At 33.1% G+C, this 17,344-nt stretch overlaps 1 protein-coding gene across 2 annotated transcripts; it reads right to left on the bottom strand.

Annotated features, from left to right (window-relative positions):
- Positions 1–12,378: 12,378 nt before the first annotated feature.
- Positions 12,379–16,509, bottom strand: LOC106460202 (zinc finger protein 658B-like). Of its 2 annotated transcripts, none has more exons than XM_022386865.1 (2): positions 16,431–16,509; positions 12,379–14,752 (listed from the first exon to the last, which is right to left on the bottom strand). In XM_022386865.1, the coding sequence occupies exon 2, from the start codon at positions 14,433–14,435 to the stop codon at positions 13,029–13,031; it is 1,407 nt and encodes a 468-aa protein (XP_022242573.1). In that variant the 5' UTR covers positions 14,436–14,752; positions 16,431–16,509; the 3' UTR covers positions 12,379–13,028. The 2 variants fall into 2 exon arrangements, with proteins under 2 accessions (XP_022242573.1, XP_022242572.1); XM_022386864.1 differs by lacking the exon at positions 16,431–16,509 and adding an exon at positions 15,937–16,265.
- Between the last annotated feature and the right edge of the window lie 835 nt (positions 16,510–17,344).

The following is a 17,344-nucleotide window of genomic DNA, read 5'->3' as shown; positions in this document are numbered from 1 at the left end:
AGCAAGCACACCCTTCTACCATGCAGGATGCAATGGCCAGAGCCATTGAATCCTATTTTAAGTCCAGCGCAGAGGTACCAAGGTTGGTACAGTCATCTGGATTCAATGCCAGAAAAGGTCAGCTTTCAGAGAGGTTTGAGGGACTTTGCTGGCACTGTAACACACCTGGACACAAGAGAGCTCAATGCTGGCAACTTCAACACAGGGGATATGATACAGCAGGAAGGCTGCTACCCAGAAAGGCTGTTAGAACTGTGGAGAGCAAGGACATATGAGAAGTGCTTTAGAATATAAATTGTGGAAATACCAAATGTTGTCATTGTTTCTGTCCACTAGCATCTTCCCATTTCTGACATAAGCCCTGTTATAATCATAATAAATCCCACTGTTCCCAATACATCTTTGTCGTTAGGCTATGTGGAGTTACTATTTGCCATGAAGGTTTTTCTGCACTATTCTTGATTCACTGAATAATTGTTTTCAAATTACTGCCTTTCACTATAGAATTTTTCACTTGAGTGTTGGACCACATTAGTTCATCATTATCGTAACTTGTGGATGTCATATATTGGATTTTATTTTGTTACATTTTAGATTGGTCATCTTTACTGTATCTGCATCCCTCTTTTTACAGTGTTTACATTCTTAATTAACACATGATCTTTAGGATAATGCATCAACATTTTCATGGTTGTGTCCAGAGAGAAGTTAAATATGTACTTTGGGAGTTTGTGGAGCTATTTAGTCTTCTTTATGGCAAAAATTACCAGCCACTTCAATGCTGCATGATTCTTCTGGAGTGTAAACCTTTGTTCATATAGATAATGCTAGAAATGACTTTTGCCTCAAACAAAATTTAGGAACTTTTAAGACTTTCTGACTTGTATAAAATCTTCCTTCAGCATCCATTGCTTTGCTATAATAGACAATCTTAATTTTTTTCCATGCTGTGAAAACACTGCTCCTATACCAAAATCACTAGCATCCGTCTAAAATGAGTGGATCTTCCAGAGTTGGTTATGCTAATATAAAAGTAGTGGTCAGTTCATTCTTTAGCTTGTTCAGAATCAGCAGCCCAACAAAATTTAATTGGTTTTCAGCTCATTTGTGTAAAGCACGAGCTACGTCAGAGAATGTCTAAGTTCTCATACATCACAATGGATTCTTTATTGTTGGCCAATTCAATCTTTCATTGGTCTGTAAACACTCTCCCTCTCTCATGTGTCCTAGGAAATTCACCTGTTGATAAAACAATTCACTTCTTGGGATTCATTTGAAAGTTCTCATTCCTCAACTGATCCAAGATTTTCTTCAGTCCATCATAAACATTATCAAAGGTATTCCCAAGTGTGATTATGTCATCTTAGTAGATGAGGACGAGGTTCCAGGTTAGTTCAGAAAAAGAGAATACACTTATTAGTCAATGATATGTGACAGGTGCAGTACATAGTCCAAAGGGAAAGAAAATAGCAAATTGCCATAATTCATTTCCTGCAGTGAAGGCTATCTTCTCTCTTCTTGCTTTGTCAACTTAAATTTGCCAATATCCACTCTTAAGATCCAAATTAGAGTCAGTTTTTAGCAGTGGGCAGTAATATTTTATATGACTTCATTCACCTTCAAGAACCATGTGGGTCCGTCTTTTTTTCTTCACAAGTACAATAGGTGATGCCAAAGGACTAGTTACTCAGTTCTATCACCACTTCTTCTTCCATGGCTTTTATCTCCTTGAAAATCTGTATTTTTTTTGCAAGTGTGAGTCATCTGACTAGCTAGTATAATGGGGTTGTACTTACAGTATCAATCTCGTGAGATGTTCTATTTTTTTTTTTTTGGCTTAATAAACTTAGTCCAGTGGAAAAGGCGTCTTTACAAGTCAACTGTTTAACTCCAAAGAAGAATTTGTCAGCAAGTCTGGTATCTTATGGCACTGATCAGCTGTAAGACCTAAACAGATCCATTCATACAGTTGTGAGGTGATAAACTATTCTTATATAAGACTATGACATAACATTTCTTACATCTCAAAAATGGAGAGTTCTGATGTTATTTGATGTGGAAGTACTAATACAGTTTCATATCTTGTAATGTCCCATCCAGATTTGACTTGATTTTTAGTTTATTGTGTTCATGGCCAAAATGATGACATCTTTGTTCTTTCAACCATTAATCGATCAGGAAATGCTTGAGTGTTTGGTTCTATCTCAGCCCAATCACTAGATTTAATTTTATTCCTAATAAGTCCTGGTATGAGCATTTCACTTCTTGGTGGTACAATAACTACCCTCTTTGTTGTCACTAGAAGTTCCACCTCTAGTGCAGTAATTATCATGTAGTTCCCAGGGACTTCCTGGTCATAGACTGTGAAACTATTTGAAGCTAACCTAACCTTGCATCCACATCTCAATAACACACACACACGTCATGAGATGTGGAGAAGCTTTCTACAGTAAGGGTTAGTTCTAACTTCCCTTTTTCTGGAACATTGTCCACTTGCTGTTTGCAGCACTCCATCTTTTTTTCATCATTGGTGGAAGAAGTTTCCTATCTTTCACTACCAAATCAGGTTGAACTACCATAGCTGATGTATTTAGTGTCAATCCATACTGCAAGTTTTCCTATCAATAAACCCATGATCTTGTGAACTGGTTTCTTTAAATTGTGAACTTTTTACTTCATTTGAGGCAGGTAGGTATTTTCAGCAGAACTTCGACCTTATGTCCAGCTAACTCCTGTTTTCTTACATCTGATTAACACTTTGTTGTTCTTTAGATCTGGTTGGGCTTAAAGACTCATCCTTAGAGTATTGTTTCCTTGATGTATTAATACCTGTTCATTCCTCACACTCTCAGCTGTAATAGCCTGGCTTTCCACATTGATACACACGACAGTTACCTTTTACTGACATCTTTTTGTCTAATGTTCCTAGCAATATATTCTTTCAAGTATACTTAGAACATCTATTGTCTTGAGACTTATTTCCCCTGTTCTGTATAACTTGTTGGCTGACTAATTCTTGCAATTTTTCTAGATCATCATCAGTGGGAGTTGATGTTTCAATACAACTAAATGTGACAATCCTCCATGTCACTCTTTAGGCAGTTCTAAAAGTACATGCCAGGCAGTGGTAGCTCATCATAAGAGGCTATGGAGGTTAAACTTGCATGTAATTTTATAAAAAATAATTTAAATTTCAAAATAAATGCAGCACAATTATAGTACTAACCGATATGTTAAGCCTATAGCATATGTTTCATATATTTTTTACCCTTACATAACCCCTTTCAAGCTTTCTAATAGCAATACAACAGAATACCCCTCATGAGGCTAGCCACAAAATGAGCTGTGATTCTGTATTTATTCCATAACCTTACATTAACCTCTGTCACATTTTACTATATTTTTGTTGGTTAACATGCCATAAGTATAGTCCATTTTGCAAATACTCTTCACCACTCAAAATTAGACTTAATCCTGATGTGTCTGTCTAAGAGGAGTATGGGCCACAAGTGGTTACTCTGTTTTGTAATGATAAAAACTTCATTAAGCCTAAGATTGCAGGCTGATAACAACCTTATGTTTTGTTTTATTTTATACTTTATGCCCATGAACAAGGGCTACTCTCAGCATGCAAACTTAGGATTAACAAAGATTTTATTCAAGTTGTGCACTGAAGCATCATTTTTAGTTCTTTATTTTATATTTTTCCTAACTCATTTAAAGTATTTGACCATTGTGCTGTAACACTGTTTTTACATATTGTCCAAGTATGCAAAAGATAACAACATAAAGGTAGACTTTTCATTTCAATTGAGAAAAAAAAATAAGAATAAAAAATAAAGGTCATTCAATGTCTAACTGGAACTTCTTAAATGAAGAAAATCTAAAAAAAATTGCTTGCTTATTCCTCTTGGCATGAATAAACGGAATGGCTTACTGGAAATTTTCAGGTGTTCTGTTGGCCATATTTGCTTTTTAAAACCAGTTCTATATCTTCCCCGTGGATTGCTGTAAAAAGATATGTAACAGCACCCAATTGAGCAGTCTTATACAAATGACATCCCTCAGGATTCACCAATATCAAGTGAGTGAACTATTTTGATTGTTATATTTAGCTGTATGTATTAAGTGCAGGGCATAGTATACTACTGTGTTAAATTTCTTATGAAGTACCTTTTGAAAAATGAAAAGATAATTTTATTGCACTTAATAAAGAGAACTTAGCAATAATAACATTGAAATGAACCTGAATTCCCAATTATGCGATATAATCACATATGATAAATATAAAAAGCATGTTTGGTTGTTTAGAATCCCCACTTCTTAAAGTCAGAAGTCATTACTTATGTCAGATTTGGTGACAACTGATCAGCAGTTTGCCAGTCATAAGCAACACAATATGAAGAAACAGTGAATATGACTAATAAAGTTGAAGTTAGAGCACAGATAACCCATTATCTAAATTTCTGCTTATGAATAAACATAATACCAATATTTTGATTATTTAGATAGCTGGAATAATCACAAATAGTAATAATCAAACCCTAATTTCTATTAATTAATTATTTTTATGACAACTGATTTAATCATAATTCAGATTAATCAATAGTTGGAATAATCAATACATAAAATGGACAGCTCTTGTGCAAAAATGTTAAATAAAAATAATAAAATGAAAATCAACATTTGTTTACTTGCACAATAATTTATTTGTGAAGATTAAAAAATTAAAAATATATAATTTAAAAGAAATTTAAAACTCTACATGTTTCAGTGGAAATAATTCCACCATCTTCAGGAGAATCCATCAAGAAGTACATATAACACTGCTTATAAACCTAAGGTACGTGTATAATTAGCATATTTGTCCAATGGTACCATTTACAACAATAATTTCCAAATATTTATTTCAGTGGCTCCTAGGCCTAAATCTATATTTATTTTCATTTTGTTTTTAACAATTTCTGAAGATTCTTTTATATTTAATTCATCTTTTTCCGTTAACTGTTTAAGAATGTTTTCATTATCCCAATCAATAATATGTTTAAAATCGCCACATGTTCTGCCAAAGCCGATTCACCAGTTTTTAATTTATCCACAGCATTTTGATGTTCTTTTACTCTAAACTTTAGGTTCCTACTTGTCTGTCCAATGTAACTTAGACCACAAGTACATGAAATTTTGTATATACCACATTTATCCCTCAATTCAATTTTGTCTTTCAAGCCATTAATTATATGACTTAATTTTAACTCAGGAGTAAATGTTACTTGGCAATTCAAGTTTTGCCTAAACACATTACCTATTTTTATCGACCATGGTGAAACATGAGGCAAACATATTCTTTCTCTATTTTCCTTTTTTATTTCCAATTTCGTACATCTAGAAATTTGAAGTTTGGAATAATATTTACTGTACATCCTATCTATGATTTGAGGTTCATACCCTCTATCAATCACTACCTGTTTCAAATCCATTAATTCTAACAAGAAATGCTCATCATACGACTAAATATTTATAGCCCTATAAAAGACGAAAATGAGGACATTTTTTGTGACCATGGATGACACAATCTCACATGCAGCAGCATGGCAACTGAGAATGGTTTCCTGTAGACTGAAAGCCCTTCTCTCTTTTTACAGAAACATCTAAAAATTTTAAACAACCATCATCTTCAACTTCTAAAGTGAATTGTATATTAGGGCTGATCAAATTCAGATGCTTCCGGAACTCAATTAACATGTCATTACCATGTCTCCACATCAGAAACGTGTCATCCACGTACCTTACACACACCTTGGGTTTTATGAATGCTGTTTTTAGTGCACAAGTTTCAACCTCAAACATGAAAATGTTCACTAACAAAGGTGATAAAGATGACCCCCATAGACAAACCTGTATTCTGTTTGTAAATAATATTTCCTACATTAAAATCACTAATTGTTAAACACAATTTTGTTGAATTCATGATATCATGCACTTCTAACTGTGAAAAAAATCTTACTTGCTAGTAATCTATTTTCAAAACACCTTAAAAGTGGCATGGAAATAAATATGTTTGACATAACATTGGATGATATGATTCTTTACATGATTTGTCAAGCTCATTCAGTCTACAGCAGGTCATTACACAGGCTACAAAAAAATCAATTCCTAGAAACCACATGTAACCCCCAGTATAACAGTAGTTGAACTCCTAGAGGTTACCAAAAAAAGGTATTTTAAGGTTAAAATTTTTGCTTTGTTTAAATCTTATAATGGACTAACTTTTGAACTAAGAGTAATAATGAATCAAATAGCCTTCACACCTACAACTCATGGATTGACTCTTACAGTTATAGCCTGCAAAGCACTGATCACACAGTACTTTATCAAGGTGCTACAACTGCAATCATAATTATTATTCAGATATACTATATAAACTAATCATATGACTACAAATCTATGCCAATAGAATAGCTGTGCTTCTTCCCAAAGATAATAAATAATCTTAGCTACCTCATCTCATTATGAAAAAACAAGTAACATCAAATATGTCATCATGTGTAAGTGGTAATGGTCAAGAGTACTAAGTGTAAAACATCTGTCACAAGGACATACCTATTAATTTGAAACACTCTCATTGGTTGGCAACAATCTGTTGCAAGATGCTTGTTCTAAGCAATGTAACCACCTCATGATTACATCACAAATTATCTATAATGTTGCTTTGTGGGATCAGTGAGGAAATGATACAGCCACTGTTTTGTTAGAAAATATAGTGGAAAGAGAAGGTAAGCAGTTATGCTAAAAACCAATTGTTGTGTACCGTTTGTGTTGCAAGTTCAAAGAAACATAGTATTAGTTTTCAAAAATTACCAGCTAATATTAAAAAAGGCTCTGAATAAACTTCATTATGAATTACACTCTCAAATAGAATCAAAATGGATGTTTATATACTGTTTACACTTCTTAAATGACAAGATGTACGATGTGAAGGACTCTTCAATATTTCCACAGGCATGGTTAAAAGAATGACTAGAGGTTGTGTCCTAGTATAATGAAATAATTAAAACTGGGGTTGAAGATCACAATTATACCATGCACTCAAGTCACTATCAACTGACACTAATGCAAACACCAGAACTAGTTTTGATGCAGAAAGTGATGCAATAAATCCGCCAAAACATTGCACCAATTCCTCATGAAAATTATTTTCAACTAGACTGATTATGGCAAATCAGGACCTACAATGGTTTTCAAACAGGAGTGTTACTAGGCATTAGCACACAAGGCCTGTGTCCTGATTATAGTTGACAGTGCCCCAAATCCCCAATCGGTGTCTTGTAAAATCAGAATAGCAAACCATGATCAATATCATACTGAAAAGCCAAAAATTCCTGTGCTTATGGGCCTGACCCCTGAATCTTTTAAGTACCTGGCAATGGCTCTGTTCTCAAACATAATTTCATAATACTTTCTACCATTGTTACCTTTGTCTACTCTCTACTAACACACATAAGACAATGCAGTAAACACCACATGATTGAATTATGAGTATGGCCATGTGCTTCTATTGGGTTTAGCATTAATTCGTAGTGAACAGGATCAATAACATTGTTCGTGATCAGGCACAAGATGTTTGTGAATATTAACTAATGGTATGGCTCTCACGAATTTCCATACTTACACCACACACACCATTTCTATACATTACTTACTTGATATGAAACTATAACATTAAAACTTATATTCTATTATGAAAAATTCCAGATTGAGCTTTTATAACATAACTTTGCACACAAGTTCTTTCATATATTTAGTTGTTTCATATTCCAATGGTCTATAACTCAGATGCCATGACCTGATCTGATGGTTGAACACCTCCCTACTTTAGAATAAACACATAAATCATATTATTTTGAAGAAAACTGTTTCAATTATCAGAAAATGTTTGTGTAAATTTCTCATGTTCTAAATGGTTTACTTGGCCTACTTACTGTTATAACCAGTGTTTAAAAATGCTGCCATGTATAGGTTCTAAATAATGACAATAACACTTCACCAAACATGCCATGTAATATATGTAGTATTATTAATTCAGGTCCTAAAAATCCAAATTTGACCATATCAAGAAATTGGTGCCTTAGTTTTGGATCAAAATAGTAAAAATATGCTTAAAAATACTGACATTTTTAGAAATTACTAGTTATAATTTTTGCAAAAATGTAGAATTAAAATCAACATAGCTGCTTAAACTGAACAACTAATTATACACTATAACATAAATCAACAGTTACTGTCTGTTCATAATGAATTCTGCTATTATTTTCATGCCATATCCATGACAACCAGTTTTTACTATAACTACTCTGGTGAACAAAATGATAGAAACACAGATATGTCCTGGAAAATATCACGTACTATTATATAAATAGTAAAAACATTCCTAAATAGATATTTAAAAAAATTATGAACAAACATTTTTGTACGAATGTAGAACTAGAATTATATTTTATTAAATTGTTTTCATGAGAAATTTTCTCTCTTTCTTTGAAGTTTGAACAAACTTTAACAACATTGATTTGAGTGAAACACCATGGAAGCATGCCTGACAGTTAGATTTTGACCACTGCCTCATCTGTAACCAAACACTTGAGGAGAAGAATCTATTCACAAGCTGACAGCAAAAACAAAAAGTATAAAATGAGAAGACATCAACCATTTATTATGATACATTATCATGTCGAATGGAGCTTCAACAGTCAAAGTTCTTCAAAAAAATAGCCTTCCTTTTAGCAGCAGTTATGGTGGTATGTGTGATGTAATGTGAGTAAGAAGAATGATGTGATTTTGCATCACGTACAAACACATCTGCATATGACAGAATTTGAAGTCTTATCACTTCATCCATTTAGCAGCTGATAACATTTTGGTCCATGTGTTTTCACCAGTTACAGTATTAATATTTGTAAAAAATTCTCCTCACTTATTTGGTCTGCTACACACAAGGCAGACTGTCCTAATGTTGAATCCCGATGTATCTTGTAAGTCTCTGTGTCTAAGGTGTTTCAAACATAACAGAGGGTCAGAGAGTATCCACTTGATGATGCCAAACATTAAATGTGCTTGTATACTACGTTTGACATTCCTCATGGTAACAAAAATATTTTTGGGCAATCAGTATTTCATCTTTGAAGGGCCACAGTCAATCATAAACAGCATCTGTGCACTGTCCTACACTATTAATTGTCAGCATGTGGGAAGTGACACAAGTCTTCTCCCCAAGAGGTAGTGGTCAACATCTAACTGTCGGGTATGCTTCCACAGCAGTTCATACAAATCCATGTTAGTCAAATATTTTCAAACTGCTAAGAAAGAAATCTCTTATAAGAACAATTTACTAAAACATAGTAATTTAACACTATCTTATTATAAGTATTATGTTTGCCATTTTTGGCTTGTTTTTACCATTTTTACCCCAAATAAAGGCACCTATGTCTTCTTAGTTAAAGGCTTTTACATTATGGGCTCCTCACTCATCAGTGGTTGTGCATGTGTGAGTGGACAATATTATGTGTCCATTAAGCAGTAACTAGCATGACATTGGGCATATGAAACTTATAAAATATACTTAGTTCTTTGAATAACTGGTATTTTAATGTTGTAGTTGCTGATACATCATAAGAAATACTTTTAATACAAATATGTGCAGGTTTTGTTTTGCATGAACAATTACATTTACTATTGTTTTAAGAGCTTTGGAGTCATTTAATTATCACCACAAAGTAACACCTCTGTGCTGGAAATCTAGGACATAAAGAAAAGAAGCCATCTCAATTAACTGATAACATTCAATCTGACACAGATCTAGAAGTAGTAAAAAATGTTGTGAAACCATTCAAGTAATTAGTGTATTTATGTACTAATGGAGGAAACCTCAGATGAATAGATAACACATTAGACTTTTAACTAAGAAGATTCAAAATCTAATTCCAGCCACCACTAATGTATCACTGTCGTATTGATGTTTGATGGCACTCTGTGTGACATAAATTTGGCACCCCCCCACCCATTAGTTTGCTTTCTTAGTCAATTGGGCAATCGGCACTCCCCGTTTGAGTTGGTGCACTGTGCAAATGCACCACTCACACTGCTCTTGGTACAGCCTTGAAACAGTCCTCAGGACTACCCTGAAAACAGTAGATTAAAAACCAAAATGTAGTACAAAACTAGTTAATAATTAGACTTCAGCGACTGTATAGACTTCTAATAATAATGATTAATAACAATATCGATTTTTCTAACCTTACTTAATTACTCGAGATGATTACTGCTATTTAACTAAATGAAACTATTTCTTTTTGACTACAAACTATGACTTTAAGAGATATTTATACTTACCATAAAGTTTACAGAAAAAGCAAGTGAATAGTTTTACAACACGTGAGGAGGAAGTTTACAATGTACAATAGATAATGTCAAAAATAACTCAAGATGTTTAGAAAAAAGCAAGTGAATAGGTGTACAAAACATAAGGAGAAATATTAAAGAGGTATAGTGGATGAATTACCAAGAGACTATTATACTGTTAATAATTCTTGTTTTTTCAATTATGTACTTTTTTCTTCACATATTTCTTATACTCTAATTCATTAAACTTTCACCATCACTAATTTAGTTATCTTAGCAAAAATTCAATTATATGATATCTTCTATCAGAATATCTACTAAAAATTCTACAATAATTATAATTATGAGTAACTCGTATATACTTCTGGGCTAGCACAGTTCTGTGCTATCCTACAAAAAAAACAACACATAATCACATACCTAGATAAAATAAAACGACACAGAAGTTTACAAATACTGAGATACAAGTCAAAACTTGCTCCTTATTACCAAGATATAATCTTGAATACTTCTAGATATCATATGGCTCATACATATTGTTGATAAATGCATTTTGTGATGTTTACTGTACAGTTCTGTACTAGCCTACAAATGAGATGTAATCATATACATAAATAAAATAAAACAATGTAGAAGATTTACAATTATCAAGGTACAAGCCAAAACTCACTCCTGATTATCAAGATATAATTTTGAATACTTTTAAATATTACATGACTCACACAACTTGTGATGTTTACTACACAGTTCTGTACTAGCCTACAAAGAAGATGTAATAATATACATAGATACAATAACATAGAAAATTTACAAATATCTAGAAATACAAGCCAAAACTCACTTTTGGTTATCAAACTATAATCTTGAACCACCCTTGAGAAAAAGTGCATAATTATACCTGCACAAAATCACAGGCTGAGAGTGATATATTAGTTTGGTAAAGGATGTCCTACTCTACAGTAATTTCACATGTGGAGATTCTGGCCATTATCAAACATAACTTCCCTGTTCCTGTATCAAAATCATGTCAACCTGTTTTCTTATTACTTTACAAAACCTGTATCAGTATACACCAAAATTTACTTTTTATATTTAATTTCTTGTAAAAAATGTTAATATTTCATAATTAAATGGTTATCATGTCAAGATATAACTAGTTCATTTGAATGCTATTGCTGCATTATGACTTGAAACAGAATTTCTGAACAAAAGTTATTATTTCATAGTTAAATGGAGTAAACAATGTTGAAGTTAATTTGTAGTACTTACATTAAATATATTTTACAACTAACTGGCATGAAAATATCACACTCAGAAGATTATTTTCCCAGTGTGTAAAACTACACACAGGAATGTCAAGAGCTAGCATGAGCCCCAGGACAAACATCCTCGCTGGCCCCCTTTCTCTCTCTCTTTTTTTTAACATTTTCAAGAATTTATTAAAAAGATCCTAAATTAGGACAGCAACGAGCTCATAAACTAGACAAAACCATAGCAGTAGCCGTTTTTACCTCGCAGCATAACCGTAAAAACGTTAAGAGCTAGCATGAGCCCCAGGACAAACATCCTCGCTGGCCCCCTTTCTCTCTCTCTTTTTTTTAACATTTTCAAGAATTTATTAAAAAGATCCTAAATTAGGACAGCAACGAGCTCATAAACTAGACAAAACCATAGCAGTAGCCGTTTTTACCTCGCAGCATAACCGTAAAAACGTTAAGAGCTAGCATGAGCCCCAGGACAAACATCCTCGCCAGGTCCCCTTTCTCTCTTTCTTTTTTAACATTTTTCAAGAATTTATTAAAAAGAAGATCCTAAATTAGGACAGCAACGAGCTCATAAACTAGACAAAATCATAGCAGCAGCCGTTTTTACCTCGCAGCATAACCGTAAAAACATTAATAAAGTAACAACAAATATCTATTAAATCTATAAAGTAACAAATGCATATTAATTATTACTCAAATTATTATTTCAGTCGTTCTTAATGTATCAAGCGTCTATATGCAAAGAAAAGCCATCAGAAATCCAATACACTTTTAATTTTGATGTTCAATGAAACAATAGTAGGTGCTCATTCAACTGAACAGGCTACAAAACCTAAATGTTTCACAATAGTGAAACAAGTAGAAAAAATTAAGAGAATATAACAGTAAAATCACATGTACTTATATTGGACTAAGGAAACTATTCCTATTGATTTCCCTATTGTAAGTGGAATACTTCAAAGAATATTGATAACAAAGAGGGCAACCAACTGATCAATGAATGCAGACTAATCTTCTTAAGTTCTATTTTTGAATGTTGCGTTACTTAATAGGTAAATTTCCAGTTCCAGTCCAACTGATACTCTATCCACTGGTGCCGAGTTAGAAAATACTTAGTAAAAGAGCCTTGTCATACAATGTACAGTTCTAAAGATTCTCCCAGTCTGTTTTTTTTTTATGAAACTTTTACTTATAAATTTCACATAATAGTATGATTTTTTACAGTGTGTTATCCTTGACATGGTTTTAGATCAAAATTTAAGTTTTTTCCCGCAGTGGAGAAAAAAAAACATTTTTTTCCCACAAACTCCAAAACTAATAACAGTTTCTCTACACTGCATATTTTCTGGTGTATTTTTAGATTACTGTTTCTCACAAATTAGTTTCCACAACGGTAAGGTTTTTCCTCGATGTGCATCCTTTCTTCTCATGATTTTTTAAGTAACTATTACATACAAATTTTTTCCCACATACATTACAACTGTATGGTTTCTCCCCAGTGTGTATCCTCTCATGCATTTCAACTTTACTTTTTGATCCAAACTGTTTTCCACATATTACACAACTGTATGGCTTCTCCCCAGTATGTATCTTCTCATGAATCTTTATGTAACTATTACTGACAAACTGTTTTCCACACACAACACAACTGTATGGTTTCTCTCCACTGTGCATCTTTTCATGACTCTTTAGGTATTTATTAAATAAAAATTTTTTGCCACATACTTCACAACTGTATGGTTTCTCCCCACTGTGTGTCTTTTCATGTATTTTAAGTTTACTCTTTGTTCCAAATTGTTTTCCACATACAACACAACTATGTGGTTTCTCCCCAGTGTGTATCTTCTCATGAATCTTTCTGTAACTATTACTGACAAATTGTTTTCCACACACAACACAACTGTGTGGCTTCTCTCCAGTGTGTATCTTCTCATGAGCCTTGAGATACATATTACATGAAAATTTTTTACCACACACAACACAACTGTATAATTTCTCCCCAGTGTGTATTTTCTCATGACTCTTTAGGTACCGTCTACATAAAAACTTTTTACCACATACAATACAACTGTATAGTTTCTCCCTAGTGTGTATTTTTTCATGAGTCTTTAAGTAACTATTACATAAAAAATTTTTTCCACACACTACACAACAGTATGGTTTTTCCCCAGTATGTAACCTCTCATGTATTTCAAGATTACTTTTTGTTCCAAATTGTCTTCCACATACAACACAATTGTATGGTTTCTCCCCAGTGTGTATCTTCTGATGGGTCTTTAGGTATCTATTACTGACAAAACATTTTCCACATACAACACACTTGTATGGCTTGTCCAAAGTGTGTATCTTCTCATGAATCTTTAGGTAACTGTTACTTAGAAACTGTTTTCCACATACAGCACAACTATATGATTTCTCCATAGTGTGTATCTTCTCATGTCTCTTTAGGTATCTATTACTGACAAACTGTTTTTCACATACTACACATCTGTATAGTTTCTCCAAAGTGTGTATCTTCTCATGAATCTTTAGGTAACTGTTACTTAGAAATTTTTTTCCACAGACAGCACAGCTGTATGGCTTCTCCATACTATGTATCTTCTCATGACTCTTTAGTCTACTTTTACTTACAAATTTTTTACTACATACAACACAAGTGTGTTTTTTTTCCCCACCATGTATCCTATGATGTTCTTTTAGGTGACTACTTCTTTTAAATTGTTTACCACATTCTGTACAACTGTATGGCTTTTCCCCAGTTTGTGTCTTCTGATGCATATTTAGCTCACTCTAAAACATTTCCCACAAATTAAACAAATGTATTAATTCTTCTCAGTGTGTGTATTCTCTGACGTATTATTAGCTCATAATCTGTTACAAATCCTTCACCACATATTACACAAGTGTAAAGTTTAGCTGCATCCATGTGTAGTATGTTACACTGTTTTATATTAGTTCCTCTTGAATGCTGTTTCACACCACTGTTGTTTTACTTCTGATGTTTGCCAAGTTTTGTTTTTGTAGAGGGATCTTTTTGTACTAAGACATATCCAGGAAACTGATTTCCACAAAGCTGTTCTTATTCATTTCTACACCTGAAATTAGAACAGAAAAGTAAGAAATAAAAATATCTTTATTTAATATCACTAAAAGTATAGAAAATATAATATTCATGCATATACTTGTTTTCATAATATACAAAATGCAAGGAGGGAAACAAGACACACATCTCCGTCCTTTAGTATCTTGAAATGCTTTGTCTTTTAGATTGTTTGTTTTTTTTATTTTAACAAATACAAACAGCTGTGTCAATGTTTTGTCATGAAGTAAATATGCACAGGAAATACAAGATTAGTAAATTAGGAACACATTTCTTATATAAGGTTGCTTTCCAGACACTACATTTCACATTTAGGTTAGCCTACGTTTTGTTTGATATTTCGTGCAAAGCTACACGAGGGCTATCTGCACTAACCATCCCTAATTTAGCTGTTAAAAACTAGAGGGAAGACAGCTAGTCATCACCACCCACCACTACTCTTTCACCAACGAATAGTGGGATTGACCATCACATTATAACTCCCCCATAACTGAAAGGGCAAGCATGTCTGGTGAATAGGGATTTGAACATACAACCCTCAGATTGCAAGGTTAGCCTACAGACAGTACATTTCTTATGTATCTTACCCTACAGGTACAACATTTCTTATCTCAGTTACTCTACAAACACAGTTTCTTATGTTGGTTAATGTACCCTAATGGAACAAACATATGTGTACATATAAAAAAAGTCATATATGTACATACAATTTCCACTTGACATTTACTATTAATTCAATAATATGTCTCTGATTGAAGATCCATTTGCTGTATACAGTATAGGAACTAAGGAAGTCAACGATAGTTTTACTTCTAAGTTCTAACCATACAAAGGATCACTAGAGTGCATTCAAGCAGTCAGATTTTTTGTCCTTCTTTTTCTTTTTTCTCTCTTCTTAACAGAAGAGGATTCATGTCAAACGGTCCGCAACTATCGATTTTAATAGTATAATCTAAAAACTAAACTACGGTGGGAAACAATGTAGTTTAGGCTTAAGTTTTAAGCTTAGTGTCTTATAAAAATATAACTGTTATATTACAATACAAATCAGAAAGATTATTTTCTTATACTAGATTAATAATACAGGTACTAAATAGATGAAGCAATATCTTTTCAGTGAAAATATTTTCAATTGTAGTGAACAACAGAAAAAAGGAAATAAAATCTTTCTAATTTTACCTAGTTAACGATTTGTACTCGAAGCTGTACTACTTAACAATGACAATAATCAAACCCATGACATTGTCGTTGTACTGTATTTGTAAGACCTCTAAGTTTGGTATCAAATGTCTTCAACTCAAAATATGACTTAGACTTTTAAAACTTCAAAAGAAGTATTTTTAACTTCCAGAACTAAAAATGGGAATCTCTAAATCCGGCCAACAGCACTTACTGCTATTACTCTAAGTCGAAACATAAACTTTACAAAATACGTCCGAAATCCCTGTATTTCGAGTTCCATCACACATCAATATTTCCAGTTTTTGTTCAAGATTTTCTGAAATACTTTTAATATTATTACCATCGTGCGATCCTGAAGTAAGTCATGAATATTTGTGGTAGCAACACAAACCTATATAATATACAATTTCTGTTTGTTTGTTCAGTTATGGTTTAATTTGTGACTTGTGTATTTCTTTTTATCTTATGGTTTAGTTTAACTATGCTTTTACCTTATCACCTGTCTCCAAGTGAGATTTAAAATGAAATAAATAGCGGTAACGTAAACAAATCTTATGTGGTCTGGCAAGGAAATAAAATTCTCAAACGAGTTTGTTTGTTTGTTTGTTTGTTACTAAGCGCAAAGCTGCATGATGGGCTATCTATGTTGTGTCTACCACTAAAGGGCGCATGACGCTAAGCTTATGAAAGAAGTCCTAGAATATCTAGGATGTTCATGATTGTTTGTGTGTTTGTTTTAGAGCAAACCCACATTAGGCTATCTGCTGTGTCTACTACGAGGAATCGAACCCAGGCATTTGGTGTTGTAAGTCCGTAATCTTGCCGCTGTCCCATCGGAGGGACTGGTAATGATTGACAGATTTTCCGAAACATCTAGTTACAAAGGCACATTATAAATACAAGATATAGAAGTGATACAACACTTCACAACAATGTTATCAGCTTTGTACCATTGTTTGCTACTTTCAAATAAAATTATTTATCGTAAAAGAGATAAGACAAGTCCGCTTAATAACGGGAGATTAGTCAAGATAACTGAAGTGAAATAATTCTGTATTATTTGACTAACTGAATTCGTGAGAAACAGACTGAACATAGCTACAATTAAAATGGACCATCTTTTTTTCTTTTTTGAAACCCAATAGTGAGAACGGCTGTGATATGCAAACATATTGTTACATCTCCGTTCGTTAGTTAATTTTCCGTAAATTCGTTCCGACGAAACTTTAGCACACAAGTCCTTCCTTAAATAAAACTGGTTTATTCTTTCTGAATACAACTTTGCGATACACTTAATTTCAACAGTCTCGCTATAACAAACGCTATAATTCTCAACGAACGTCTCACGTGCTCGACTCAACAATACTCAGTTCAATTACACACATTGTTCCCGTCACTTTGTGAC

Source organism: Limulus polyphemus, unplaced genomic scaffold, assembly GCF_000517525.1.
Source record: "Limulus polyphemus unplaced genomic scaffold, Limulus_polyphemus-2.1.2 Scaffold728, whole genome shotgun sequence".
Lineage (NCBI taxonomy): Eukaryota > Metazoa > Arthropoda > Merostomata > Xiphosura > Limulidae > Limulus > Limulus polyphemus.
This window is presented reverse-complemented; position numbering and strand designations above follow the sequence as displayed.

What these genes read in the sequence shown, in the direction of transcription:
- LOC106460202 (XM_022386865.1), bottom strand. Translation starts at nt 14,435, where the DNA reads ATGCATCAGAAGACACAAACTGGGGAAAAGCCATACAGTTGTACAGAA.